This window comes from Falco peregrinus, chromosome Z (genome assembly GCF_023634155.1).
Source record: "Falco peregrinus isolate bFalPer1 chromosome Z, bFalPer1.pri, whole genome shotgun sequence".
Lineage (NCBI taxonomy): Eukaryota > Metazoa > Chordata > Aves > Falconiformes > Falconidae > Falco > Falco peregrinus.
The window spans coordinates 54,849,895-54,877,834 of NC_073739.1; the positions used below are offsets into that span (position 1 = coordinate 54,849,895).

General features: G+C 38.7%; 1 protein-coding gene across 1 annotated transcript; it reads left to right on the forward strand.

The window, feature by feature from the left end:
* The first annotated feature begins 41 nt into the window (after positions 1 to 41).
* Positions 42 to 27,909, forward strand: PLGRKT (plasminogen receptor with a C-terminal lysine). Its single transcript, XM_013302542.2, is given in 5 exon segments — positions 42 to 140; positions 21,793 to 21,884; positions 21,886 to 21,921; positions 22,937 to 23,046; positions 27,748 to 27,909. Coding segments are annotated over 5 exon segments (459 nt in total). The 3' UTR covers positions 27,870 to 27,909.
* Positions 27,910 to 27,940: the final 31 nt, after the last annotated feature.

The window sequence follows — 27,940 nt, forward strand, 5'->3', positions numbered from 1 at the left end:
CAATTACGGGTGATGATGTCATGAAAACATTCTGACACACGATGAAAGGAGGAGTACGGCAAGAAGCCCGACGGCCAAGGCATGTAGTGCCGTTCTTTGCCGATGTGTACTGCCCGAGCTGTGAACCCGCCAGGGCCTGCGTACACATTGAACATGGAGAAGAGTTCGGGGAAATTTCTTGCAACAGTTTCCACATTAAAAAAAAAAAAGGCGGGGGGGGGGGGGCGGGGGGGGAGGAGTGGCGGGCGACACGTGCGGGCCACCGCAGGGCCGGCGCTCCCCGCCCAGCACACGTCCATCCGCGCCCCAGCTGCCCGCACCAGCGGGTCCCGCGCTGCAGCTGCCCGACGCCGGTGCCGTCCCGTCGGGGCCGCGCTGCCCCCCCGGTTCAGGACGTGCGTGGCACTGGTCCCGCGCGCACGGCACCGCGTTTCTTTCGGGCTGCTGGAAAGTACGGGGTGTTACTGGAAACGAGCTCGAAAGTAACAAAGGCGAGGTGTCACCGGCTACCGACACCAGCGGCCCAGGCCGCGGCCCCCGGCAGCGGTGCCGCTCCCACACAGTCGCTCCGAGCGGCCGCCTCAGGGAGCACGAGCGCCGCGCGCTCCCGCGTCACGAGGCTGCGCAGCGCGGGGGCCGCCCGCGGCACCAGCCACGCCGGTGGGAGCGGGGGGGGCGGGGCGGGCGGCCCGGCCTCGGCCCTTTGAACTCCGTAAGCGCCGCCGCCTGCCAGCAGCCGATCGGTGCCTTTCCCGGAAGCGAGGCGGGGCGGGGCGGCGCCCTCCGCCAGGCCGCCGGGAGCGGGGTGGGCCGGGCCGCTGGCAGAGGAGGAGGCGCGGTGGGTCTCCCGCGAGGCGGCCCGGCCTTGCTGCCCTGCGGCCTGTCCGCCGCCCCCGCCCGAGCCGAGCCCCTCCCGGGGGCGGCCGAGGCCGAGGGCAGCCTCCCGCGGTGCCGCCCCCGTTATCGGTCGGGCCGGCCTCACTTGCCTCGTCTCTTCTGCGCTGCAGGGCAGGATGGGGTTCGTCTTCTCGAAGCCCGTGAGCCACAGCCTGAAGGCGCAGCAGGAGTCGTGCTCATGAGCTCACGCCGCAGGTATGAGGCTTGCGGCCTCGCCCGCGGAGGCTCGGTTTCCTCCCAGGGCTAAAAGTGCTCCTCCATTTGCACACCCTGCCAGGCCCACTGCACTTGACTGCAGGTCGAGCACCTCATCTCTGGATCTAACAACTTCCTCGGAAGTGTGTGTTAACAAGCTGTGAAGGTGGAAGCTATCCCTGTGGTAGCCAGACCCTAAAAACACAGTTTTGGAAACTTACCTTGAACTGTCGTCCCCTGTAGCACAACTGGGCCATACATGTTAAGGTGAATCAGTAACAGCATGGCTACTAAAACTGGGATACTATTCTCTTGAAACCATAGAATTGTAGAGTGGTTTGGTTTGGAAGGGACCTTAAAGATCACCCCATTCCAACCCCCCAGCCATGGGCAGGGACACCTTCCACTAGCCCAGGTTGCTCAAAACCCTGTCCAGCCTGGCCTTGAGCCCTTCCAGGGATGGGGCATCCACAGCTCCTCTGGGCAGACTGTTCCACTGCCTCACCACCCCCACGGTAAACTTCCACTATACAAAAATCTTTCAGACAACTTCCTTCTTTAAGTTCAGTTAGGCAACTGCAGTTATTCGACATTGCTAGGAAGGCACTACACAGCTGTTCATTGCATTGTTGTTCTAAAAAACTCAGACTAAATAGGGCGTAGCAGATTGTTTATTCCCTCTCATAAAACAATAAAATAGCAGCAGAGAAAGAGAAGGAAAATGAATTCGACAAAGACTCAGAAAGTTGTGCTGAACGAAATTTACAGTGTAGCATTATTATAGCTTTCTGATTTGTTGTTGGGTATCCTGTGAACTGTAACTTGTTTAACTAAATGCTAGAATGCAATCTGAAGGACTTAGCTGGAGCTTGTTCCTTTAGTTTTGTGTTTAAATTGAATACAGGAAAATTTACAAAGTTTAGTGACGGATGAACTTCCAATTTATTAAATTACCAGTAGATGGCATATTCTAGTTTTCAAAGGAGCATGCACATAGTAGGTTTTGTAGGATCAGTGTAGACTGAACTCTGGGGGTGACCCTGGGAATGTGGCTAGGAAAGAGAAAGATAGCATAAGGAAAGATATTTTAAAATACTGGATATTACATAACTGTTTAACAAAAAATCAACTTTTTGCAAGGTTTGTAAACAATTTTCTGTCTGTGCTGGGTTGTATGTTTCTCAGGTGCAACCACAGGTTTTGTGTACGAACAATGTATATTTATGTTTTTTCCTTATACAGAGGGGCTCCTCCCACCCATAAAGTTTTTGGAAATCCAGATGATTGGAAGGTTTTCAGTCTGAGAGAATGGTAATGAAATTAAAATGAAGGCTTGCTTCATGATCTGCTTCTCAGCTGTGAAAAATGAGAGTGAGCTGAGAAAACAGCTTGAATTCAGGCTAGCATTTGTAGGGTGCTGTGGGCTTTAAACGGCAGTCTTTGGCCTCTTGACCCCAGATGCTTAGCAACTCTAATTCTAGCCCAAATGCCCAGGCTAACATAAAAACCGAAATTCTTTGAGAATAGTTAGAAAAAAAGCCCTTTCAAGATTGCATGCAAAATTTTTGCAAGTTGCTCTTTAGGAGCTCTCCCTGTGCTGTATTTCTTATTTTTGACAATAGTAATAGTAACATAGTAGATTTCTTTCTAACACTACAAATGCCTGATTGTATCTGATTTGTACTGTTTGCAGACATGCTGGCCATGTTAGAAAACCTGCATCTTTTAAAAATGCATAAAGTGCACAGTTATGTCAGGTGCAAAAGATGCAATGAGGGCAAGAGGAGGACTAACTTTTGTGTCGTAAGAGGATGGAAGAAAATACCTTTTCTCTGAGCTTAGGGGGAGTGTAGGGAAGAGGGAAAGACTGCCAGTTGTCTTTTCCATATCTATATAAAACTTGTGATGTGTCTGGAGTCTACTGTTAGACAAACTACTTCCAGGCTCTTTGTGAAAGAGTATAGCCTGATTTATTTGTTTTTAGATAGAAATTGTAACTAGAAATACCTGGAGAAGTTACGTCATGCTAGGACCAGAATGAAATAGCTTGACTTAAAGCATTAGATATTGTGTTATGGTGAAATACTGGGATTTGGATGCTATCAGTTCTCCCATTGTCCTCTGAAAACCATCATATTTATTAATATAATAGAAGCTTCCACCGCAAGCAGTATCATGTATATGCTATGAGAGTTTAAAAAATACTAATTTGTTTTAGATGTCTATATATCCCAAAATAGCACGTGGGTTCAAAGCCTCTTAAAGCTTTTAATAGCTTCTGAATGTACTTTGGAGTGCCCCATGATTAGAATGTTGAGAATACAGGTTACTATTGTTACTCGAAGCCAATCAGTGTGGATCAAGAAGTCATCAAAACTGTTTCTTCTAGAATGCCCTCCCTGCTATCAGTGATGGTGTGACACTGCTCAGAAATGAACTAGTAAGTCTTTGGGTTGCCCTGGAACAAAACACAGCAGGTGATGGTGACACAGTCAGAATCTGTGAAGACTTCAGTTCCTTATAGATGAGGAGGAATCATAAAGTTACTGTAAATTGTTTGGAACAGCATTTTTGTGCTATCAGTTTCCATGACAGAGCACTACCACCACCCACCACCCCCGCTCTTTTTTTTTTAACAGAAATATTAGGTATGTGCTCTCCTCTGGATGGAGAGAAGATACAAAGCTGTTCAGTCATTGACTTACCCTCTGTGAAAAATTGTTGGTTGGGAGGAGTCCATTGCAAAACCTTGGAAGGCAAGTGAGATGACAGAAGTTGATAAAACCCCCTCCAAATACCAAGCCTTGGTGCATGCTAAAGCTTGGTCAGTCCTAGCGTTGCTCTGATCTGTGCTGGACCCCCAAGCCAGCTTGTCTACTTCAGAATAAGAGAATGTTAAAACATGTTGTAAAGTTGGGTGCATTTTATATTTTTTATACCCTTCTTGGGATAGCTGAAAAGAAGGGATTGTGGCCTTGTAAACTGTATCTTAATGCTTTTTGGAAGAATAATAAAAACTCAATTGTCAGTTTGCCTTGATGTTGAAGGACTTACCCGTTGTTTGTATTGTCTTGGTATGGCTCCAGAATGAAATACCAATCTGTATCAAGTGGGGACTGTTTATGGTAGAAGTTTGTTGAGGCTTCATTTTTATCATGAGCCTCTCCTTAAAGCGTAACTAGCAAAATTATTTCCAAACAATATATCAGACCTACAGCTCAAGCCTAGTATATGGCCTTGCTAAGTGGTTTTAGCATGGCTGCATGGGTAAGAGGAAGTTCCAGGTCTCAGAGCATTTATAGCAGGTTATTTATTTTCATGAGCTGAGTGGGTACTCTTAACACAAAAGCAGGAATTTAATGTAATTCTCCTGTTGAATGCTATGTTCTGTACTTTCTGTTCTGGTCAGACTTTTATTTCTTGCTGTTTGTTTTTTTTGAACAACTCAAATGTATACCTTGAAAAAGGTCTTTCAATAACTGTTTACTAAGAAAGCCCTTTTAAGATGTACAAGACAACCTGGAAGAAGATACACATTTTTAAACTGGCAACAAAGAATGAAGCATTATTTGTGGCCGATTGTTCATTCTGCAGTATGGATTAGCACACTTTAAAGAGAACTTTTTTTTATTTGCTCTTTCTAGACAGTGACATTCCTTGACCAACAGGTGGGTCTTTTCATAGGAAATTGGATGAATTTGTGTACTTTGAAGCTTGCTAAAGAATTTATTGTGATGAGGCAGGCATAAGTATGATTACTGCATGATATATTGTCTTCAGGTAATTAAAAAAATCTTAACCTTGAATGCTCTGTGTAGTGTTACTTAGAGTGATAAGAAGCAAAATCGTGGTAGAAGGTCGTGGCACAGTACAGATAAAAATTCTAAATTTTATTTCTTACTGTTAATTAGTTTGATTCTAGGACTACACAGAGCAAAGCTTACTAAATTAACTTTGCACTACAGAAGAATATTTCTTTGCTAATGTGTAAAAGGCATTTTAAGTGCAGCTTGAAAGACTTTGACTTTAGGGTATAGATATAAAAAAGCCTAAGTTCTTCCGTGAAATTTTTGCCAAGCTTTCTCATGCATGTAGAGGAATTAAAAATGCTTTATTTTGTTTTCCAAATAAAAATGTACCATGACACACCCTCCTTACCCCCACCCCAGATTAGTTTTCAGTTTATCCCCTGCTGTTGTTTTTATAGAGGTAACATCACTTTTGTCTCTAGACATTTGGTTTTCCTGGCTTTGCCTGGGGAACTCTACACGTGGGAAACCAAGACAGTCCCCAGGTTTCCTGTATATAGCCTGTCTGCAGGTACTCAGTGAACTACATGAAAGGTAGGTAACCTGTCAGAAGAAGAAGCTGAGATTTTGTTATATAAGGGGGGGGGTGAGGGGGGGGGTGGCGGTTATTTTTCCGCTGATGACGTGAAGATCTCTTGATGTGTGTGGGAATAATACTACATAGTGAACAGTGGGATTTGGTCTCTGAAATTAAAAAAATGTAAGTTCTTATAGCATTTGAAACCCTTGGTAAATGTTTTCATTTATATCTCAATGTATAAGGTGTTTTCTTAATGAGTAATGAGAAGAAATGTTTCATTGGAACTCCACAGAGAATTGGTGGTACACCAAGTCCTTTAATAGTCCTTTAATGATTAACCTTTTTACTTTTTCATATATTAGTGTGCAACATCATTAATAATGACATCTGAATTGATGACTAGTTTACAGTTTTGTTATATCACAATTATTTTTTTTTAACATGAGATGACCGAAATGGCAAGGCAGTATCTTGACTGATCATACCTAAGGTATTAAGCACTCTTTTGATGTTAACTATTGAAGTTTTCACCTAGATACCCTTGTGGGAAAACTGTGCAAAAAAGCAATTAGGAGAAAAACACTGAATTTTTCAGAGAATATAAGAGAAAAGTCTGTTGTATAGGGGACTACCTAGTGAAGTAAATGAAAGTGGGTCACCTCAAAAAGCAAGAATTGTGTAGCTGGAGTTTAAGCCATGTGGAGAAGATTAATTCCTAGCTTTGTTGAATTGCTAAATGTGATTCTGATCAGGTTTGAAATAATGATCTTACTTCTCCAATAATTTAGGTCAGAAGAAATTCTCTAAACTATTGCAGGGCATTTTTACTCTGGTTTGGAAAAAAAAATAAAGAAAAAAAGCCCCAGAAAATGAAAAACCTCTGTTTTCTCCAAATGAACCAATAAATCACATTCCTTCATTGTAAAAACTGTTCCTTGTATAGCAGCACCAGAGGAGCATTTTGCTCATGAGACTTCAGTCTCCCTAACGTCTGCTGGAAGGGTCATAAAGCAGGACATAAGCAATTGAGTACCTTTTTGGGAAATGTGAGGAATCAGTGTTTGATACAGGTAGGTACTGCATGGGCTATCCAGGGCTCATGTGCAGCTGGATTTGTTACTCACAAATAGGGAAGAACTGATTTGGGGATGTAATATCAAAGGAGTCTTGGGTTGTGGTGGTGAGATCAGGGTCCTGAGGGTGGTAATGGGGAGACCAGATTTTGTCTTCTTCAGGAAACTGGTAGGTGAGATGCCCTAAGAGGCAGCTCTGGAGGATAAAGGAGTTCAGAAAAACTGACATGTTTAAGGACAACCACCTCCTAGTGTCCCTGGCAAGATAGAGCCCCTGGCCACCGTGCAGGCTGAGGGCTGACAACACTGTGGAGGTGGAGGGGCCACTGGAAAACAGCAGCCAGAGCATAAGCCAGCAGTGTGCCCTGGCAGCAGGGTCAAAAAGGCCAACAGTGAGGGCTTTGTAAGCAGTAGTGAAGCCAGTTCGTTGAGGAAAATTACTGTTGCCTTCTGTTCAGTGCTGCTTTAAATGTGTTTAAATACTGCATCCAATTTTTGCTCCCTTTCTCCTCCCCAATACAACAAAAATGCAGGTGAAAAGGAGCAAGTTTAGCAGTGGACCATCAAGAAAGATGGTCAAGGGCGGAAGCACTTTTTTAGAGGAAGCCAAGTGAGCTGGACTTACTCAAACTGGAGAGGACACTTTTCACATCACAGTGGTGCGTTGGAGGGGAGTGAGAGCTAGTGGGTATACATTGAAACAGGATGGGGGGAGCAGTTCAGACTGAATATATGGAGAAACCTTTTCCCCCACAAGGACAACCAAGCAGTTGAGCAGAGGCCCAGTGAAGCTGTGCAACCTCCATCCTTAGAGATTTTCAACACCTGACAGGATAAAGCCCTCAGCAACCTGGTCTGATCACATCAGCTGACCCTGCGTAAGTCCTGTCCAACTTGAGTTGGATGCTCTGACCACCATGGAAGTAGGCGCAGGTAGTGGACCACTGTATTTTCTGAATCCTATGAGGTAGGATTTCCTCACATCTGCTTCTTCCCAGACTGAGAATTATTATGAGTTCCTGCTTGATGTCTGCACTCCTGTCAAGCACCACATGCACAGCAACAGTCTGTTGAAACGAGCTGTGACTTGGTCTCACTTTTAACTGATGGTTGTTAGATAGACTTCAGGTATGTGTGATACTGATACAGAAGTAACATCATAAGGAAGGGCATTCAGGATTAAAGCCTCAGTGTGCCTTGCTTGTCAGATAGCAAGAATCTTGTTGTCTGTGGGAATAATTTACTTGAAAAAGAACTGTACAATCTCCCGTAATTTTGAAAGTGTTATAATACCTATTGCTGTATTTGTAGGTAAGTTTCCCCAACACTGCTTAATATTATGTATCCAGCAGTAGCACATACATCAATCCCTCTAAATCAGCAATTCCAGTAAAAAGCTATAACCATTATTTAAGCAAAACTTGTTACAAAAGTATTGCTTTAAGATTACAGCAGGTTGGCTCTGCTAAGCTTTCAAGGGCAGATCAGACTGTTAAGAGTGGAAGACTGGAGGACTAGAATTCTTGAAAAACGTGAAGGTAACACAGAAGAAGGCAAAAATCAGTGAACGCGCTGGAAGGAAAAGAGAGTAGTTAATGCTTAGGGTGTATCATTGTTTCTGTGGCTGACAAGATATTTATTGTTGTTTTGGGACAGCAGTTCATAGTGATCTGGAGTTTTGTTCAGTTGAGTTTTGGGGTTTTTTTTCCAGCAAGAGAATTCCTTATCAGACGAAAGGATAATCTTGTCTGTGGGATAGCATAATTGCATTCAGTAGTCAGAGATAATCCTCCAAATTAATCTTTGATGGGAGCCACATAACCTTTGAGAAAATAAACAGGCCAGGAAAATAATACACTTTTGACAAATCTTGTATTTACCCATAATAAAAGTGTTTGATTATAACCTCCTGTCTGTAATATGCATCTCTGGATAGTCTCACTTCCCTTCTCCTGCTATCCCTCTTCTCTCCCAATTTCATTATGTCAGATTGTAAAGTGCATTCTTCTCCCCAGGTAATATTGGATAGCCAGGAAACAGCCATAGAACTGCTTTCGTAGCAGTTAGTCTTTGGGGGTTTACAGACTTCCTCCCCGTGTGGTCATGGGAGAGGTTCCCTACTCCTTGGTGGAAAAAAATGCCAACAGCAAGTAATGCTCGAAAAGTAAGGGGTTGATTTTTATATTTTGACAATGCAGTGCAATTACATCTTTTCTGAAAACTTGTGTCAGCCTTTCCTTGTTTTCAAATCTTCTTCCCTCTTTTGGGGACCCCAGTGTCATACAGGTTCATTTTGAGCCATGAGTAGTCTACATTATCCTATTCTAATGAGGGCCAGTGGTGGTACTGAAGTTCCTCTGCAGTTCTGTACCTAACTGGGTACTTTTATGCTCCTTTTTTCCCTTTGGTGATGTGTTGTTTGGTTTCTTTTTTCTTTCCCTGCCTTGTTTTAACAGCTCTTTTTAAAGCTTTGGCAGTGATGCAAAATAAGGGAAATAAAAACTACAGACATTTTTTTCACCCAGTTAGTAAAAATTGTTGAGCTGAATAGCTGGGCAGTTTAGTACAAAACACGGTCAGGGAAACTCATTTTCCACTTCAATAATGTGTAGTCTTTCTTTTTAACAATGAAAAAGAATATAGCAGTTTCTTCTGTAAGTGAAATGTTTTTCTGAACACAGCACAGAAATGCCAAAAACATATTTAACTCTTGCAGATTCTGTACCTGTAGAAACAAGTTAATTAACTCAAATTGTAAATCACAAGCTTTCTACTTCCAAAAATGACTCTTAAGTGTTCTGTGCTTTCATCTATTCTTCAGTTCTTGCCTATGGGGAAAGATGTATGCATTTTACACTGTATGTATGAGATATGCCACATGCATTCATGATTCAGCTTAAAGTGAAACTGCGGATGAGTGCTGTTTCCATGTCTGCAAATGGTCTGACTCATAAGAATATGCTTTGGAATATTATTCCATCATAACATTAATGTGTAAACATTAATTTCATTAGACTGTTATTTGATGTTCTAAAAGATGTGTGATGAAAGTATTTGGATTTGGAAAAACTATCAAAAACTCAGTGAAAGCCTGGATAGATGCAACTTAATATCATCTTTTTTCTTTCCTCTACACTGTAGCACATGGTTAGAGGCAAAACATAGCATAATTGCATTACTTTCCTGCCAGGGTTATATTGCCTTAAGAGGTGTGCATTGAGTGGCAATAAATGAAAGGAATTAAGCAAGTTTTCTTATCATATTCAACAATTTGTCCTTAAATCTTAAATGAAAATATAGAAGTACCCTGTAGCAAGCTTCTTAATAAACCATGTCTTATGCCCAAAGTATATTGGGTTTTTGTCTGACTTAAAATAATAATAGTAAAAAAAAATAAAGTCAGACCTATTATAAGTGATAGAAAAGGACTAGAACATTTCAGTTTATGTCCAGACACTCAGCAGTTTATCAATATAAATATGGCCATAATTCAATTAAATGTTTGTGTAAAATTTTAGATTGGAGGATTGGTTTAGTATTCTGATTGTTTCAATGAATTGGAAAGCACTGAAGTAATAAGAAGTGGTATAATAGGTAATAGGATAAAAGGCAGTCCAGAGCATTATATTCAAGAAGGAAAAGTGAAATAGATTAACTGACTATAAGTGATTAGACTTCAGAACCTTAAAAAAGACCTAGGTTTTATATGCTTGTGCATACTTATAAGTGTATTTTTAATATAGATATGTACTGATAAAGAAGCTGATTCAACAGCACAGATTCTTGTAAAAGCAAATGTAATTGTGGAATTATTAACCAGGGGATAAAATTACTCAATTTGCACTACTGATGACTTTGCTGGGAAAAAAATATTGATACTTCTTGTAATGAGCAGACAAGCTGTGAAAAGTTCAGAAGATGGCAGTAAAGGCGTTGGAACCCATGAGGAAAGAATGAAAAAAATCATATTTGTCTGATGCTATAAACACGTCTGGTATGAATTTTCAGTTTGTGTGTGTTGGTGGTATATTTTTTAATCCGCTCATTTTTCTCATGTGTCTGTCTAGAGATACTGAGTCTTTTTCATTGCAACAGCAAGAAAGCAAGAATTGGGATAAATATTAGGAGACTTTGACTGCTTAACTGTCATTATATAGGTATCATGGTTTAACTCCCGCCAGTAACTAAGTACCACACAGCCACTCGCCCACTCCCCCACACCCAGAGGGACGGGGAGGAGAATTGGAAAAGAATGTAAAACTCGAGGGTTGAAATAAGAACAATTTAATAGGTAAAGCAAAAGCCATGCACACAAGCAAAGTAAAACAAGGAATTCATTCACCACTTCCCATGGGCAGGCGGGTGCTCAGCCATCCCCAGGAAAGCCAGGCTCCATCACCCGTAATGGTTACTCAGGAAGACAAACGCCATAATGCCAAATGGCCCCCCACCCTTCCTTTTTCTTCCCCCGTTTATACACTTAGCATGACATCATATGATATGGAATATCCCTTTGGCTAGTTCAGGTCACCTGTCCTGGCTCTGTCCCCTTCCAGTTTTCCATGTTCCTCCAGCCCTCTCGCTGGCAGAGACCAGGGAACTGAATGGTCCTTGACTTAGTATAAACATCACCCAGCAACAACCAAAACCATCCATGTCCTGCCAGCGTTGTTCTCACACCAAATCCAAAACACAGCACTGCACCAGCGACTGGGAAGAAAATTAACTCCATCCCAGCTGAAACCAGGACAATAGGTTACTAAGAAAGGCAGTGAAATCTGCCACTGGTGGTCTTGATTGGGGTAAATAAATGTCTGTTTCATCTCCCTGCTTTCAGGCTAACATTAAAGGACCTCTAAATGCCTTATCCTCTTGACTTCATGAATGCTGAAGCTCAAGTACCTGAACAGAATGCAGGTCCATTTAACTGAGGTCTGTTAATACGTAACAATTCTTCCTTCTAGATTTATTTTGTACTTAATACTGTGTCACCTTTAGCAACATCTCTTTTCCAACCTTACAATTTCTGAGCAGCTCAAACACATCAGTAAATGTGAAATTTTTTATATTTTTTTTTTAAATATAGAACATACCTGCCTTTCAGGACTTAACACTGATTTCTGTGTGAATGCTACCTAGCAAAGATTACAGATATTGTCATTTCAATTATACAGCTGTTTGTTATTGGTGTTTAGTTTTCCATCTCAATGTTTTTTTTGAAAATGTACACAACAATTTTATGCCCAGTAAGAAATAAGTTTGAACCTTTCAACAGGAGTTTTAAGTTTGTTTCTTATTGTGAAGTATCTGATAAGCTAGTTATCCTCCTAGTGGTTTTTGAAGTTCTTACTTTCTAAGAAGCAAAAATTTCTATGGTAACTTATGTGATAGGATATAGTGAAAGAGACATTTGAAGCATTTTAAGCACTTGTTCAAGTGAAAAATTAAATAGCATAGATAAAGTACAAGCATAGTTAAGAAGATAGATGTTTTCTATACCAGTACATACACCTTCCTTAAGTTATTGGTTTTGTGAGATTTGAATTGAAAAATGGATTCTACTGACCTTAGGATATTGTAATACATACCACTTTGCCAAACTTCCTTTACTACTGCAGATACTGAGGATTTTGTGAGGGAGAGATGAGGAAAAACTGACTTATTTGTCAGGCAGCTTGATGATCTCTGCCCTTCTCACCCCAGTTTTAAACTGGGAAAGAATTTGTATTTGAGGTGAAGATTTTATATGCATAATTTTTATTTCAGGTAAATTAAAAATGTGTTAAGAATGTAAAGATGCTATTACAAGATAGGTCAGTAGGATTTTTATGAGAAAGTAGATACTGGGCCACATTTGGTTTTAGTAATTTGACTTAAATACTAACACAAAATGTTAATGAAAACCGAAGAAGAAAACAAAATTTCTGAAAAGGGAAAATATTAATGTCTGTTTGATATGTAGTAGACTAAGAGTACTCCATCTGAGGCAGGTGAGATGAATTGACATAATAAGCCTATCATTTTGTTTTTGGTAAGGACGTCTATCTTTTACACATTCCTGCCTTATCCCAGGATTCTTTTTGAGTAACGAGCTCAAAGCTTTTAGCAGGAATGGCAAAGAGAGTGTAAGAAAATCTGAGTCAGGGCAGGGGGAGATACTATCTATTTTATTTGAAGATTAAGTATATTTGCAAATAGTGTTGTGGGATCCTATTGGGGTTTTTTTCTTAAAAAGTTCAATTAACTCATTACTCATTCTACATACTATTGATGATTTATCAGTTGATCATAAAATGAGGTGACTGCTGAAAGGCATATGTATGCTATGTTTTGACTCTTGGCAGGAAGAAGAGTCACTAATGTTAAAATGTCAGGATGTTTCTGAGCAATAAAAAAACTTATTTTCATGCTTTATCACTTTCATTGATAAAAAAAAAAAAGACACATGGTTCCATGGGCTGCTTTCTATAGAATCCTTCCTGTGGATAATAAAACTTTGCGTGGTGACATTCTTCCCATCTACAGATTTGCCAACTTATCATTGTTAGTAAAAGATCAGCCACATCCATGATGATTCTGAAAAATGTGATTTTTCCTAATGCCTTAGACACTGAGCAATTTTGTGCAGGGTTTTGTAAGTCCCTAACATTTTCCTCTCTAAAGTTTTCACTGATAATTAGTCAAAAGGATTTTTTAAAGTTCTATTACAATGGAAACAGTTGTTCCCTTTCTTCCATGTGAAGCAAAATATAAGCAAGCTTCCCCTTTCCTGACTACTACCACCCTTTTCCCCTTGGGGTGGGAAGTAGTTAGATTTGTTTCTATTGACAAGGTACTAGTAGCGCTTATAGCATCTCTAATGCATTTGTCTTGAAGCATTAGAAAAATTATTTAGCCCCTTAGGTGATCTGGGCTTAATTCAGGAAATAAATGCTCTCTGGTAACAATCCTATATCCTTATTAGTTTGTGTGCATCAAATGGAACAGAACAAGATGAATGATATCTGTACTGAGGAAGATTAGAACAATCTATCTTAGAGGAAGAAAGCAGTTTGGTTGGTATTAGCTGAGAGATTGTATACTCTGCCTGATCACTGTAAAGAAAGAAATCCAGTGGTTTACAGAGTAGATTTTAATAACTATTTCTAACATGCAAGCAATACCATCAAAAGATGCAAAACAGACTGATTGCTCCACTGATAATGACAAAAATGTTAATTAAATCTGTTCAATGGAATTGGTTCTGCCAGTGTTTTTGCTTGGGAATATCTGTGACTAGTACATATCATTGTGAATGCAGCTTGCTTAAGTAAAATTTTTATCTTGCTTGGAGGTGCACCTGCAGCTAACCCTTACACATGTAGACTTAGTTGTAGGGGGGATTTAACTGACTTCCAAGAATAAATGCCTTCTGAAGCTGCCTCCTTTAATGCTAGGAATTTTCCACAGTTCTTTCCTCCTTAGTAGAGCAAACATACCATTTTATTCTTCTGCTGTTAAGTCCACTGAAGTTGAATCTGGTAATGTATTTGTTTTTCTATAAAATACTATTTCTTGAATGCTAAGTTAAAAAAAAAGAAATAAAAAGAAAAAGAGGGGGCAATGGAGAAGCCCTATATTGAGCAGAACTCAAAGAGCCCAGGAGGTACAATGGGTAAGAAAGAGATTTTACACCTATTTCAATTCCATAACAAAAATGGTATAGAGAGTGCCACAGTAGTTTTGCAAGTCAGAATCTGAAATGGATAGGAACAAACATCATATTTGCATAATTTATTGGTATTATAACACCCTTTTATACCACTATCATTTTACAGCCATTTCTTCTGGTTTTCATTTTTGATTCCATGCTCTGAGTCTCTATTTCTTTTTTTTAAAAAAAAAAAAACAACACAACAGGTTGAGGCACACAAGGAGTGTACCTAGAGGCATTATTGGGGAATGGAAATAACAAATTGAATAGTTCTTACTTATTGAGTTATAAGTCACATTTTGTTAACTCCATGTCTTACACTGCCTGATCTACTTTACCATTCCTACAGCATGGCTAAGTTTTTACATAACTGGCTATCCAAATTTGTCTTTTTAGAACTTGTATAAAACTCCTGAGAATTCTAAATACTCATAATACTACCTTACAACTTTGCTCACTCTGTAGATAAGATTATTAAATGCAGGTGGAAGACACCCTTCCTCACTCTGCTGCATGTTTGTTGCTTAAAGGCCACACGTCAGAAGCATGGAATTGCTAGGTTACTGCCAAGAAATCTTACTTTCATACTACAGTCTGTTGGATTGAGCCTCTCCTTTGCAAGCTTAAAACATCAAATGGATTTAGGTGCTTTTGATGTTATTTTCTTTTTATATGGCACGTAATTCCAGTAATTCATTGACAACAACAGGAATAGAAAGGAGTTTTTTTCAGTGCAGCTCACATTCTGGCTGGTGGCTAATATTGTGAGACCCCTTTCTTTTTATGATAGCTCTTAGCTTGTGAATGTTTTGTAAGGTGTCTTTGCACCTGAAGCTTTAAAATTTGAGATTTCTTTGTACAGAGTGTAGTTTCTTGCAATGCTAATAATTTTAATTGCTGTGTGTACTTGATGTGAAGAATATTTGCAAACAAGTTTTGAAGCAGCAGGATAAAACATTTGAGTCTGATTTGTTTTGTTTGATCTAGAGGCCCATTTCCTGACACTTCTGTGTGCATGCTGGTCGTAGAAACAAGCAGACACTGCATAATTATTACATGTTAATGTCTCTGTATTGCACTCTGGTGGCTTACGGTGGAGGTGTAAACATAGGTATCACTATTCTATTTTCCATTTATTTTTGCTAAACACCCATTTGTAGCAGCTTCTGGTTTTGTACATTTATGAGGAATGACAAGTTACATAAGCCTTTAATCTTTTGTTTGCTTATGAAATGCCAGTTGCATTGCTCCTGCAAGGGATTTGTGCTATTACTTAGGTATACTACCTGCACACCAGCTTTCATATGTGTTTTGTAAGTGATTTGCAGATTTTTGTAGGTGAAACTGTCATATTTTTGAAAAATTAAGTCTTATTTTCATTGCACCTCTGAGTACTCAAAAGTCACTAGTTATTCAAAGAATGCTTTCAGCATCTATGATCATTGAAAAACTGTAAGTGAAAATGACCTTCTATTATAGCCACAGTAGCCACGGCCTGTAACAGATGTACAAGAGATTAGCCTGCGACAAAACTGAAGGTTCTTTTAACATGAGTGTAAGGATATTCCAACAGTTTCTTCATGTTTCTCTTTTCTTAGATTTTGATAGTGAGTTTCAGAACTTAAGTAGAGATGGTGTATATTTACCTGGCTGATAATTCCTTCTAAGGTAGATTAGTTCCTTTTCTTGCCTGCATATCAGTTTACCAGGCTGTCAGCATGATTATGTTGTAATGATGGTGACATGAAATACAGTTCCCTAAACAGATTTGCTGCTATGACCACTCTCGGGCCAAGTGTTGCCCTTGTCCACGCTTTTAGAGGTGTAGGGGAAAATAGCGTGTCTGCCAGGAGAGCCATTAAATGTATCAGGTTGCAAATAGAGGCTTTATCCAAGGGTGGTTGCTATGTCTTCCTCTCTCCAGATACAACTTAACCTGCAGGAAATACATCAAAGAAATTGTATTTTATACACAAGAGACAGCATTTTGCATAGGCTTTGCCTTCCATTTCTTTTGAGCCTTTGTAGACCACCTTGCATCCCATTTGTTTTGCTTTGTGCATCCCCTTAATACAAAACAGAAGTACCATCTGTTCCTTCTTTCATACAGCATCTGAACATGAAACAGAAAGGTGGACAGAAAGAGAGGAAACAAGCTAAGAATCTAAAGTATCTGAAATTCCCAACCTATCTACCAGTGCTGATGTGGCTTGTAATCAAGAGGGGACTGTTTATTTTTTTGCAAGTTGTTGGAGTTGAATAAACTATTTCAGATGAGAATTTTCTCCCACTGGATTTTAATCAATGAAATGATAGTATAAATGCCCTTTTCTGTGGTTTGACATCATTGTGACAGCCTGAAGAATAATCAATAGAAATGATAAGGATGGTTACCACTGACTAGTTTATTAGCATTATCAGTTTCACGGTAACTGACCTTTTCCCTCTCCGCCTCACTTATCTTCATCTGTCATGTTTCATTTTGTCAGATTGATTTCCTTTTACTGTAACAGTTGGTATGTGGCAGACTTCAAATGCTAATCAGCCCTTACAGTTTCTCACACTGTCCAGAAACTACTAGCTGTATTTAAAGAAAAATGGGACAGTTATTTCTAATTGGATCCCCCTAACAGTGTTACAATATATAAAATGTTACTTGCTACTAATACCGGGTTTACTTTGAAATACTAAACTTAAGTGTTAAAATTACATCATTGATATTTATTACCAGTAAGGAAGTTGTGCTACTGTCATTTAAGAAAGTATGTTCACTATGGAATTAAACACACAGAAATGTATATAGTTTGGGGTTTTTTTAGATTATGATGTATGTGTCTGTAAAACATGGTCTGATTGTTGTAGGATGTGATTTCTTGACAGTAATGAAAAAGCATGCTTGGATGTGTACTAATGCATCCACATCACGGCTTCAGCTCTTTTGTGCCTGATGCAGCAACCTGGCTGGGAAAACTACAGCATCTCCCTTCCTCCCATGGTGAACTTGCTCCTGAGGTTCTTTACCTATAGTTTTAATGCAAGCATAATCATGTAAAAGTCCCTATTGAAGTTTTGTGGCTATATAGGTGGGAGGCTTATGTATTTAAAATTAATAAAATTTATTCCCTAAGATGTGGCACTTAGAACTGTTGTTCACCTGATGTGTATGATGTGCACCTGTGGCTTGTTTCCTCAATAATCAAGTTCTCCCATCAGTGAGATTATTTTAAATAAACTACAGCACACTTCTACTAAGTTACTAAGTTTGAATTATACATTTTTTTTTATAAATCTTATCCTATATAAAGTTCTATGTATGAAGTTATGGTTTGCAGTAAAATTAATACCTGCTGTTCTTATTTCTTGCTTCTGATCTGCCTTAATGGGAAAGGAAGTAATTTTAAATGGCATTGCAAAGCAAGTCCTAAGGGAGTACACATGGCCTTTGTCATAAAATCTGCATGTTAATAGATCAAAAGTCTTCTCCACCCTTTCACTAGCCCAGTGTGGCTGGCATTTTCAATAGAACACATGTGGAGGAAAATAAGACACAATTACTAAGAAATTAACAGCTGAAAATGGGATATTGATTTGAACTGCAGTCAAACATGATTTGGTTTTCTATCTTTCATCTAATTTGGAATCATCTTTTGTGGTGGACTCCTGAGTCTTTCCCTACATAGATCTGCTTTCAAATCCCGACTTGCTTAAGGTTAACATAATCTTAATGTAATAATTCTACCTTATGATCTACCAATAGTTTTTGCTAGTGTAAAGTCAGCGGATTAGGGTATCCTGGTCATTCAAAACTGTCGGAGCTCAAGATGTGTGATTCAGTTTGGCATGTTAAATGGGTAAGCATAAGGATATTGTCCTTGAATTTTTTGAAAATTTGAAAGACTGAGGCACATAGGACGTGCTTGAGTGCCCATGTAGGTGCTTAATTTTGCAAGTTAGAGCATTCATTTAAATGAATTCATTTAAATGCATTTAATCTTTTAGTGTCAAACATTGCTCATAAACCCATTTAGCTGATCAGATGTCGGGTCTGAACATGTTAAAGCAGTCTTTGATGACACAGGGTAGGTAGGTGCCCTGCCTTATGTCTGCTGTGTCAGTCTGCCAGAGGGGTGTTTCCTGCTGTCCTGAACACGTATTTGCTGGAGCCCACACTTGGAAAGTGATGGCAGCATTGACCCGTGTCACTCAGCAGCATGCTGTTGCCACTCTGCAAAGGGCTCAGGGATTCTCCAAACTTGTTTTGTTTGGGCTTTTTTTCTACAATTATTTCAGTAAGTTTGTCTAATGAAACCGTAACTTCTGGGACAACTTTGGCCACAATTGTTGCTCAGTTTTCCCTTTTCCTTTCCTTGAAGAAAGTTTGAAATCCAGTGAAGTCAGTGTGGAATTGCCCTGGAACACCTTGACTAAGTCTCTGTTATGCAAATTTCTGTTGTAGTCCTACAGCTACCACTATAGTCTTTTGTTTTGGCAAGATGAAACTATGACAAGTGACAAAATTGATCTTGGCAATGGAAAGCAGGAATGAAGATTTTTTTCAGAATGAAGGAGGACAGAAGAAAGGGCAGGTTTCTGGTGAGGTATTCCTAGGTTTGGCATGAGATTGCATAGGTGCAGAGAGATTTTGGAGCACATTTAGTGATGTTTGTGTGTTGTTATTAGATTTTATCTGTATGACTTATGACTAAATAAAAATCAAACCTCTACAGCAGTACTGTAGATTACATAGCATCCCTGAAAATATCTCAGTGTTTTCTTGATGCTACATTGTAAGTTTATGGACAAAATAGAGATATTGTATAGTAAACTGTTGTAACATCATACAACTTCAGTAATGGCAAGAATTAAATTATTAATTTAGCTAAATGTCACTAGGTCTACTTTTTACTGCCTTCTGTGCATCAAGATTCCCCTCAAACCTTTTCTTCTTGGCTGTGCCACATTTCCCCATGTACCTAAAGTGCTCATCTCTTAAGATTCATCAGTCTAAAGCTTCCCTCCAACACATTTTTTTAAAAGAATTTAATTTAAATACGGTATTGGGTTTCACCTAGGTAAAATTTGACATCCACATTCAAGAATTTTGCTCAAAGGAAAGAAATTATAAGCATTTTCTATGTGTTCCCCGCCCTCCCTTATTTTTGGATGGGTGACCATGTAGAAAGTTGAGGGCTGGTTTGGTTTTTTTTAAGTGTGTGTGTGTGTGTGTGAAATCCTTCTCTATAGAAAAGAATATAAAAATTGATTTATGTAATCTGGCTGCTGTTTATAATATTAAAAAAATTTAGTTTTCATTTATACTAAGTTATTTATATAATAGATACATGTGAAAATATCCTTGGGCTTCTGGAATTTGATATGATAGGCTCCTACAGAAAGGTGTTTGTCCTTAGCATCTGTGACTTAGTAATGTCTTTTGTCTTTCAGTACATCTTGTGTGAGGGGGGTTTGTTGAGGGTTTTTTTTTTGGTTTAAAAAAAAAATGTTAGGATCCTGAAGTTTACTTTTGTAGATACAGACTTACAGCTTTCTTTTTATTCTATGCTTACTTCTTTCTATGGCCTGTATATTAAACTTTTCTGCAGCATTAAGTTTCCTTTTAGCATGACCTATATTTCATCAGCATATCCTTGTCCCACTTCCTCCCCACGTACTCTTCAAATTGAAGCTCATTTAGAGTAATATTGTGCATCTTGGAAGCGTAGGCTCTGTGCTGACAGGCAGACAAAGGATCCCTTAATACTTTTCACACGTGTTGAAACTACACACATAATCAAATCGAAGAGGAAAATAGAGGTCATTAAATTGATATTACATGTCATTATTTTATCTCGTCACGTCAACCCCTCGGCAGTTTACCAGGCTGGATACTGGGGACCACAGTACTAATCAACGGGCAGTGTGCTTGTTTACTGCAGAATTTCCAAGTATCTCATAGGTGACAAAATATATTCTAATTATTTTGATATTTTATTAAGTGGTTTGATAGCCATCATATAATTACCACTTCTGAAAAAAGTTATCTGAAACTTATAGATATCAGGAAGGTAGAGCCTGTTGGTATTTTTTGTAAGAACAACAATTACAGTATAAATCTTGAGGAAAGAGAAACAGATGAACAGTATTGTGAGACTGCAGTGAATGTTGTTTTTCCTACTGTGTACAATTATATGTAATTAGATCTGTCCTTTTTTTATTATGCTGTCTAAAAAATTAATTCTGTCTATCTAGTAGGTACTGAATACGCTTGTAAATAAGATAGCAAGATCAACAGAGTCTGAAAAAATAATTAGTAACAATTTAACAGAAATTGTTCTGTTCTGGCTAAGTCAACAGTAATGGAGATGAATAAAGGGTGGGAACCTTAAGTAATTACAAATCCTTTAAATTATTTTTGAATTTAAAAGGAGGAGAAAAGAACAGATTTAATTACTTTTATAGATGCATGAGAAGAGAACTTTCTGAATTTGCGCTTTGTTCTTTCTTTTCTAGAATACATTCTTTAGGCAGCTAGTATTCCATTTCCTGTACCTTGTTGGATGTTTTATGCAACCTGGTTAGCTAGGTTAGATATACCAACTCAGGTACTCTGCTTTTTTCCCCCAAAAAATTAGTTACAAACATTAATGCGAAGAAGCAGACTTCTTATTGTGTTAAGTAATTTCTGTATTCTGGTTTGAGAATGCTTATTTTTGGCAAAGTTCTTAAATTTTGCATCCCTCTAAGGACAATTGTTTTTTGGTGTTCTGTACAGTAGAGGGGAACTTTTAAGAAATACTAGATTTACCTTTATTTAATGGAAATGTACCAGTATGTTTAGATGGGGCACATAATTAAAAAAAAAAAAAAAAAATATATCTAATAGTCTGCCTTTTTATTCTTTATTCTTATTTGACATAGAAAGCCCTAATTTGATGTGTGAATATACTGTCTAGATTGTAGTTTCTGCATGATTTTTTTAACTGTAGTTACAGTATTCTCTTATGGACTTTTGATATGTATTCCAGTATCTTTAAAAGATCTTATACCTTCGCAACATCTTTTTTCTGTATTTGCAAACGATGGTGTTTCAAAGGAGTTATTAACTTTATGATGCATTATGAAAAAGAGAAATCCTCAAAGGGCAAAGAGTATCAGGATTGACCCTAAAGATAATATCAGCTAAGTTAAAAACAAGCAGAATAAATTGGCAAGCAGATAGGTGGTACTCTTTGGATCACCATGGAAATACAAAGGTCAGAGAACCTTAACCTAGGGAGTACTGCTGAGACTTGGGGAGCTCTCAAAACCCAATACTGGTATTTTGGTTTTCTTGACCTTGAGAAACAGCATTAGACAGATTCTGCATTAAAGCATTTGCTAATTTGACCTGAATGCTTTCTTGGTATAAACTATTCTGAGATATTAGTACTGAATTTCATTCTCAATTGAAAGCTATGAATGACTGAAGTAGAAGGAAAAAAAAACCAAAACCAAAACCAAACCCTTCTCAATTAGAGTTTTGGATTTATAGACCAAGAGAGATTGACTCAGTCTTTAAAACAAATGGATTACTTGATTTTGTTTAACCTCCCTCCCTTTTTTTAGCTGGAAAGGCAACTGCTGATGCAGAACCAGGTGAGAGAGAGACAAACAGCCATGCAGATTGCTTGGACACAGGAATTTCTCAAATATTTTGGGATGGTTTTTGCTTGCTTTTGTGGGTTTAACAGGTGGGTAAGAAGTTTATTTCATAACAGAAAATATAAATATATTACACTTATATTTCTATATTGTTGGATCTTCCTTTTGCATATAATTATAACAGGTAGTTATTTTTATCCAGTATCTCCTTAGAGGTTGATCGAATGACAAAGTGACTCTGATTTCTGTCTGCCTTTGGATGTGTTATTGTTATGTCTGTACTGCAGACTTATATAAAAGCAGAGACATGTGAGCTGACAGTAAAATGATACAGCTGAGGTACCAAAAGTTCAGTGCAAAATAAAAGTTGTGTGTGGAACAGGAGGGATTGTTTAAAAGCTGTGCTATTTTCTTCTCCATATTGTGATTTAATGAACTGTTAATGAGTAACAAATTCCCTATTATCTGGGGGTTTTTATATGTCAGTGAACAAGTGGACATATTCTAAAATCTGAGTAAAGAAACTCACCCAAGGGGAATAAAAATCTGGCTAATAAAGCTGTGTCGCATGGGGAAGAACTTGCCTTACAGGACTTTTGTTTGGTAACATACTTTTCTTGTGCTATAACATGATTAGAGGGAATTTAGAAAATATTTGTAGTTTTGTGTACATAGTACAGATGAAATACACCATACGCATTACGCATTCTCTGTGGACTCTGATGCATTTGGAACTGAGCATAATTTCTTGATTGCTACATGTTGCATGTGGCTGGATGGATATATGCATATGTATATGCATGCTACATGACTTAGATACTCCCATTTTTGTTCGATATGTTCAAAACTCACTTGAAATATTTTTTATAATACCGGTGGGTTGACAGTTGAACATGAAGGCAACCAGAAGATGAATGCTTCTGAGGAAATTAAGACTTGTTCTTTGATTAGAGATTGTAGAAGGATGCACAAGTCCTAGACAGTCAAGGTCAATCTAAACTAACAGCTAAACTAACAGTGCCGATGTACTGAATGTCCTAAATAATCTTATTTTTTCCTTCTTCTTTTTTTTTTTTTTAAAAAAAAAAACCTGAACAAACAAACCCAGAGCAATAAAAAAGAAGAACCCAGGAGTTTTACTGCCTATAGTTCCCTTGAGCTTCGTATTTGCCTATCAGTATGATATGAGCTGTGGGACACTATTGCAAAGGATAAAAGGTATGTGTATATATGTCTGTCGGGTTCACTGTAGAACCAGACCTTAATGTATCCTAATGTTTCAGATAACCTCTTATATTTTTAGAATGTCTGAGAGAATACTTGCAATAGATTTTCTCCATTTTTTTGGTAAAAAATCTTACTCTTCCTTTTCTTCTCTGTTACCATCAGATACTTTCTCAGGCAAGAGTACTCTACTTCTGCAGCCTTTCCCTCCAGCTAAGACTGTGAGTTAACTTCTCCCCTCTTTCAGAAAATTTGAACTCTCAGGCTATAAATACAGCTGAAGTAAGTATTGCATATTTGGGAGAAATGGCAAATCTAGTGATTTCCATCCATATTCCTCCCTGATGCTGCTGTTTTGGCAAGGGGTAGGGATGATAAGAGCAGATAAAGGGATACAGACAGGAATCATGCCCTTATACCTTCATGACCAAACACAGTTATCAGCTGATCATCTTGCCCCAGTGCCCTGCTAAGATGGATAAAAGGAAGGTGAGGCCCAGAGAAAGGGCGGTCTTGCCTCATAGTTGCCAGTGGCAGATCTAATTAAGTGATGGGTGTTGAGGATTATGGAGGTGCATTTATGTCAGTTCTGATTCCTAGTGAAGGAGAGATGCTAAGAGAGTGTTCACTGTAAGTGGAGACAGCATTGGAACATGGCTTGTCACCGTCACAAATCATCTTAGCTAACTACCTTGATTTTTCTCTCTGCTACTGACACACATACTGAAACAAAATAAAGATTTGTTTCAGCTGTTGGTCTTAGCTACCAGATCTAAGAGCTAGGTTTCCTAATGCTGTGTACTTCATTGAAAAAATAATGATAGATTAATTAGAAAAGCAGGTATTTCCAGCTGCATACATGTGCAGATATATTTAGGTGATGCAGCAATGTATATCTGCAAACATTTCCTCTACCCCACTAAATAAATTTCTCTGGATTTTAATATGAAGAGGCAGCTAAACCCAGAGAGAAAACTAGGTGGCTCTTATAAATCAGACTGTTGAAAAGGAGATTAATACAATGCAGAAGAAATGCTTGGAATCTAGGATTTATTAGGGTTTGGGTTTTTTTCTTTAAATTAGGTAATTTTCATTCCAGAATTCTGAAAGAGTGAGCGTATCATAATGCAAACCCCATGGCAAGAGTATGTAATGTCTTTACTGAGAACCATGTGGTCTTGCATAGGTTGAAGAGGAGCAATGTGGTATCCCATTGCTTTCCAAATAGGAAAAGTCATTGTCATAACTTTAGATCCACTAGGGCAGCTTCAGCCATGTGCAAGGCTTGTGGAAAGGTTTTGGAGGAAAGAAGATGTGGAGCCAAATGCACAGTAAGGCAAAATGAAATATGCCAAACTAGCTCTGTCTTTTCCAGGAAAATATTTTTTTTTTCCAAAAGAAATGTGGTAGATATATTGTAAACTCATGAAAGTATATAGTGTGGTATCACATGAAGATTAAGTTAGCATGAAAAATGTGGAAATTAGTAGACGGGTAAGCACTGGCATAAAGAGAAGATGTCAAAGGTCTGTGTTTAAAGAAGAAGGCAAGGTTTTAGCAGAGTTGTTAGCAATATTCCTCAAGATTTGGTCTGGATCTGCCTTTGTTTTGTATTTGAAATGGAGTGAGTTATATTAATCAAATCTGTGGATGACAAACATGACTGGTGTCATCAACAGAGAAGAAATAAACTGTAGTACAAGAAGAACTGATGACCTGAAGAACTGAGATAATAGAATAGGATTCAATTTGTTAACGTCAGCGAGAAGCTAGAGACGGATAGGGATTTCTGTCACCGGAGCTCACCAGTTGGAAATGATAGAAAAAGGAGAAAACCTGACAATGTATTAGGTGATCACAGAATGAGTATAATCCAATAGTGTGATGAATTTGTGAGAGTCAAACGAAGTCTGGAAAAATCCAGTGAGGTTTCCTAGTATCATAGCATGGTTGAGGTTGTCTGCTCAAGCAGGATCACCTAGAGCCAGTTGCTCAGGAGAATGTCCAGATGACTTTTTAGTATCTCCAGGGACGGATATTCCCCAACCTAAGTAGAAATAGAGAGTACAGAGAGGAAGATACTGATGCAGGAAAACAGTAATATGTTCCTTGGAAATGTATACATAATTTGGATCACTTCTGTGTAAGGAATCTAGGAGAGTTAAATTATTGGGGAATGCCAAGGTGCTTTGCAAAAGAAAACAAAGTGATTAGTTAGTTCAACCTTGTAAAAAGACATGAGAGATTTGGGTCTACAGACCCTACTTACAGCATAGGATAAAGAAAAGGATGTCAAACTAATTACTAATACCAGGACTAGAATAAAAGCAAGTGGACTAGCCTGAATAAATCTGGGCTGAAAATCAGAAGAAGGTTCATAACGAATGTGGAAATCATGTTCCAGGGTTCATTTTTATTTTAAGATTAAGTAGTTGAAGAGGAGGTTTTCTGACACAACAGACCTGCAGCCACAACGCATGTTCTTATTATGCAGCTGATCCCTGTGTCTGCTCTCATACTGCTTTCTCAGCCACTTCTCTGCTTGCCCATGTATTCTGTTGGTGCATACCATGCTTCATCTCTGTGGTATAATAATGAATGTATACACCATTTCCTTGATTGTACCCTCTTTAACTGATCTCTTTCCTCTACGGTATGCCTATCTTCAGCCTCACAGCCAATTCCCTCTCATAAACTAATCTGAAATTATTTCTGTGCTGCATAATCCTCCTTGTATCTGAACAACCTTGATCAAATAGCCCTTCATCTGCTGTTCTTCACTCTTTGGAATCAGTTTATACCCTTGGAAGGTTTCTCTATTTCTTTTTCATCAATAATTTTGTCTCTGGTCTTGCTTACAGTTAAGTTCTTCTCTTTTCTTTAGCCTGTTGTCCAAATGTTTTCTCATGACTTGCTTATTCTCCCACACAGAATCAGAGGGTTTTTTCCCTGCTTTATAGTTTGGGCTAATTAAAGCAAAAACTGAGGACATGGGGAGAAATGCCTGTTTTGCGTTCTGCTTGTGCTGTTGAAAAACTGTAAGTCTTCCAGGGCCATGTATCAGAGCTGAATATTTTGGGTATGGCAGGGTTACAGAACAGCCCTTAAGTGCACTATCTTTTCTGAATGGCTGAGGACACTAAGAATCAGTCGTGCACCTGCTGTCTGTGTTCTTGGCCTTGCTTTTCTGCTTTTCGTCCTAGTCCAGGTACACATTGCTGGTGTTTTTCAGACAATTGATTAGAGGAGGGGAGGGATTATATAGCCAGCCTCCAACTGCACAGAACTTATCCGCTAAGCAATGAAACTCTGAGTACCATTTTGAAGATTTAAATAGTTCAGTCCTTGTATCCTGAGGCATGTGAGAGAAGGATGGTGACTGGGCAGTCTGCTCTAGTGCATGTGAGTGACAGGCATAGAGATTTGACTGTTTCTTTCTGTCACCTAAGATCTCTTGCTACTCCATAATCAGATGCTGTATGCAAATGACTGATGTTGTGTTATTACCAGTTACCAGGAGTGGTAACCAGTGTCGTCCTCTTGGGTATTACTGACATGTAGAGACCCCAAGCTTTCTAATACTACCAAAATTGCATTTGGAGATGTAATACTACTCAAATTGCAGTTGGAGATTTCAGCATTCAGACCTGTTTTAAAGAATGACCACAGTCATGATTGCATTACAATATTCAGTCAGGTTTACTGCATATAAATAGCTTCAAATCACTGCTGTAATAATAATCAAGCTAGGAGCTAAGGCATAGGTAAACAAGATTGTTGACTTTGTACCAAATGGCATCAGCCAAAACAAACACATTCTTTGCCTAATCTTCATCCTTTCTTATATCACAATCAGACCACTATACTTATGTATGAGGTTCAATCTGTATCTTTGTTTTTTGGATTCTCTGTCCTAGTTGTTTTCATTCCAGCCTTACCCAGAGCATTCTGCACCATACAACTTTTCTCTGTTGTGCTGTTAAGACTGCATGTTTAGGTAACTGTCTTAACAAATCTTTTTGTGAGCAGTATGCTTTGACCAAGCATACTTGACTTCTTCAAGTCCTGTGCTACCCACTTTCTGCCTGTAGCCTTATGTCTTTTAGCCTAGGCCTGAGACAAGAAGTATTGTGCCCAAATATCGCATGTCTATGATACATACAAGTATATATAGGGAATGTACTTGTTAAAGCTTATGTATGCTTTCATGCATATGTCTGATCCACCATCTTCTTAAGGCTCTTAATTGGCCAAATACAGTATGGGGTTGGTACAAAGTACATGGTGATGCTAAGTCCTTGCTGTATCCCATGCCTCCATTCCAAAGGACATGTATAATAAACTTCTGAATGAAACAGTAACTATAACTCAGTGTGTTTTTTAGGTGAGAGGGGCTAACAAACAGGAACAACATCAGCACAATTGATTGTTTTGGCTGAAACTCTTTCAAAGAAATGCACATACTCATTTCAGATCAAACACTTCCATGTTATCCCACCAGTCCAAAATTCCTTAAAAGAACTTTAGTGCTACATTGGCATCAGTTCATTTGTAAAATAACATAGTCGTGACCTGGTATTTTGTTGTTCTGGCACAAACAAGAATAGCTAAATCAGTTTCTCAGTATTTTTTTTTAACTTCCTTTTCTTTCTCACAGATACTGTGTAAGGAAATTTATTTCATTTTTTTTTTAAGGTGAAGCAGAGATCATACTGGACACACAGAGCACTTTGCTAGAATTGCTGAAGGGATCACTCACATATGAAGTTCTGGAGAAAATCAGTAACTCTCAGAGCAAGTTCTTCATAGAAAAATAGAAATATGGTATTAAAGCTTAATATCTGCGATGTGATTTTAATACTGGTTTTGGACAGAAATGAATCATTAA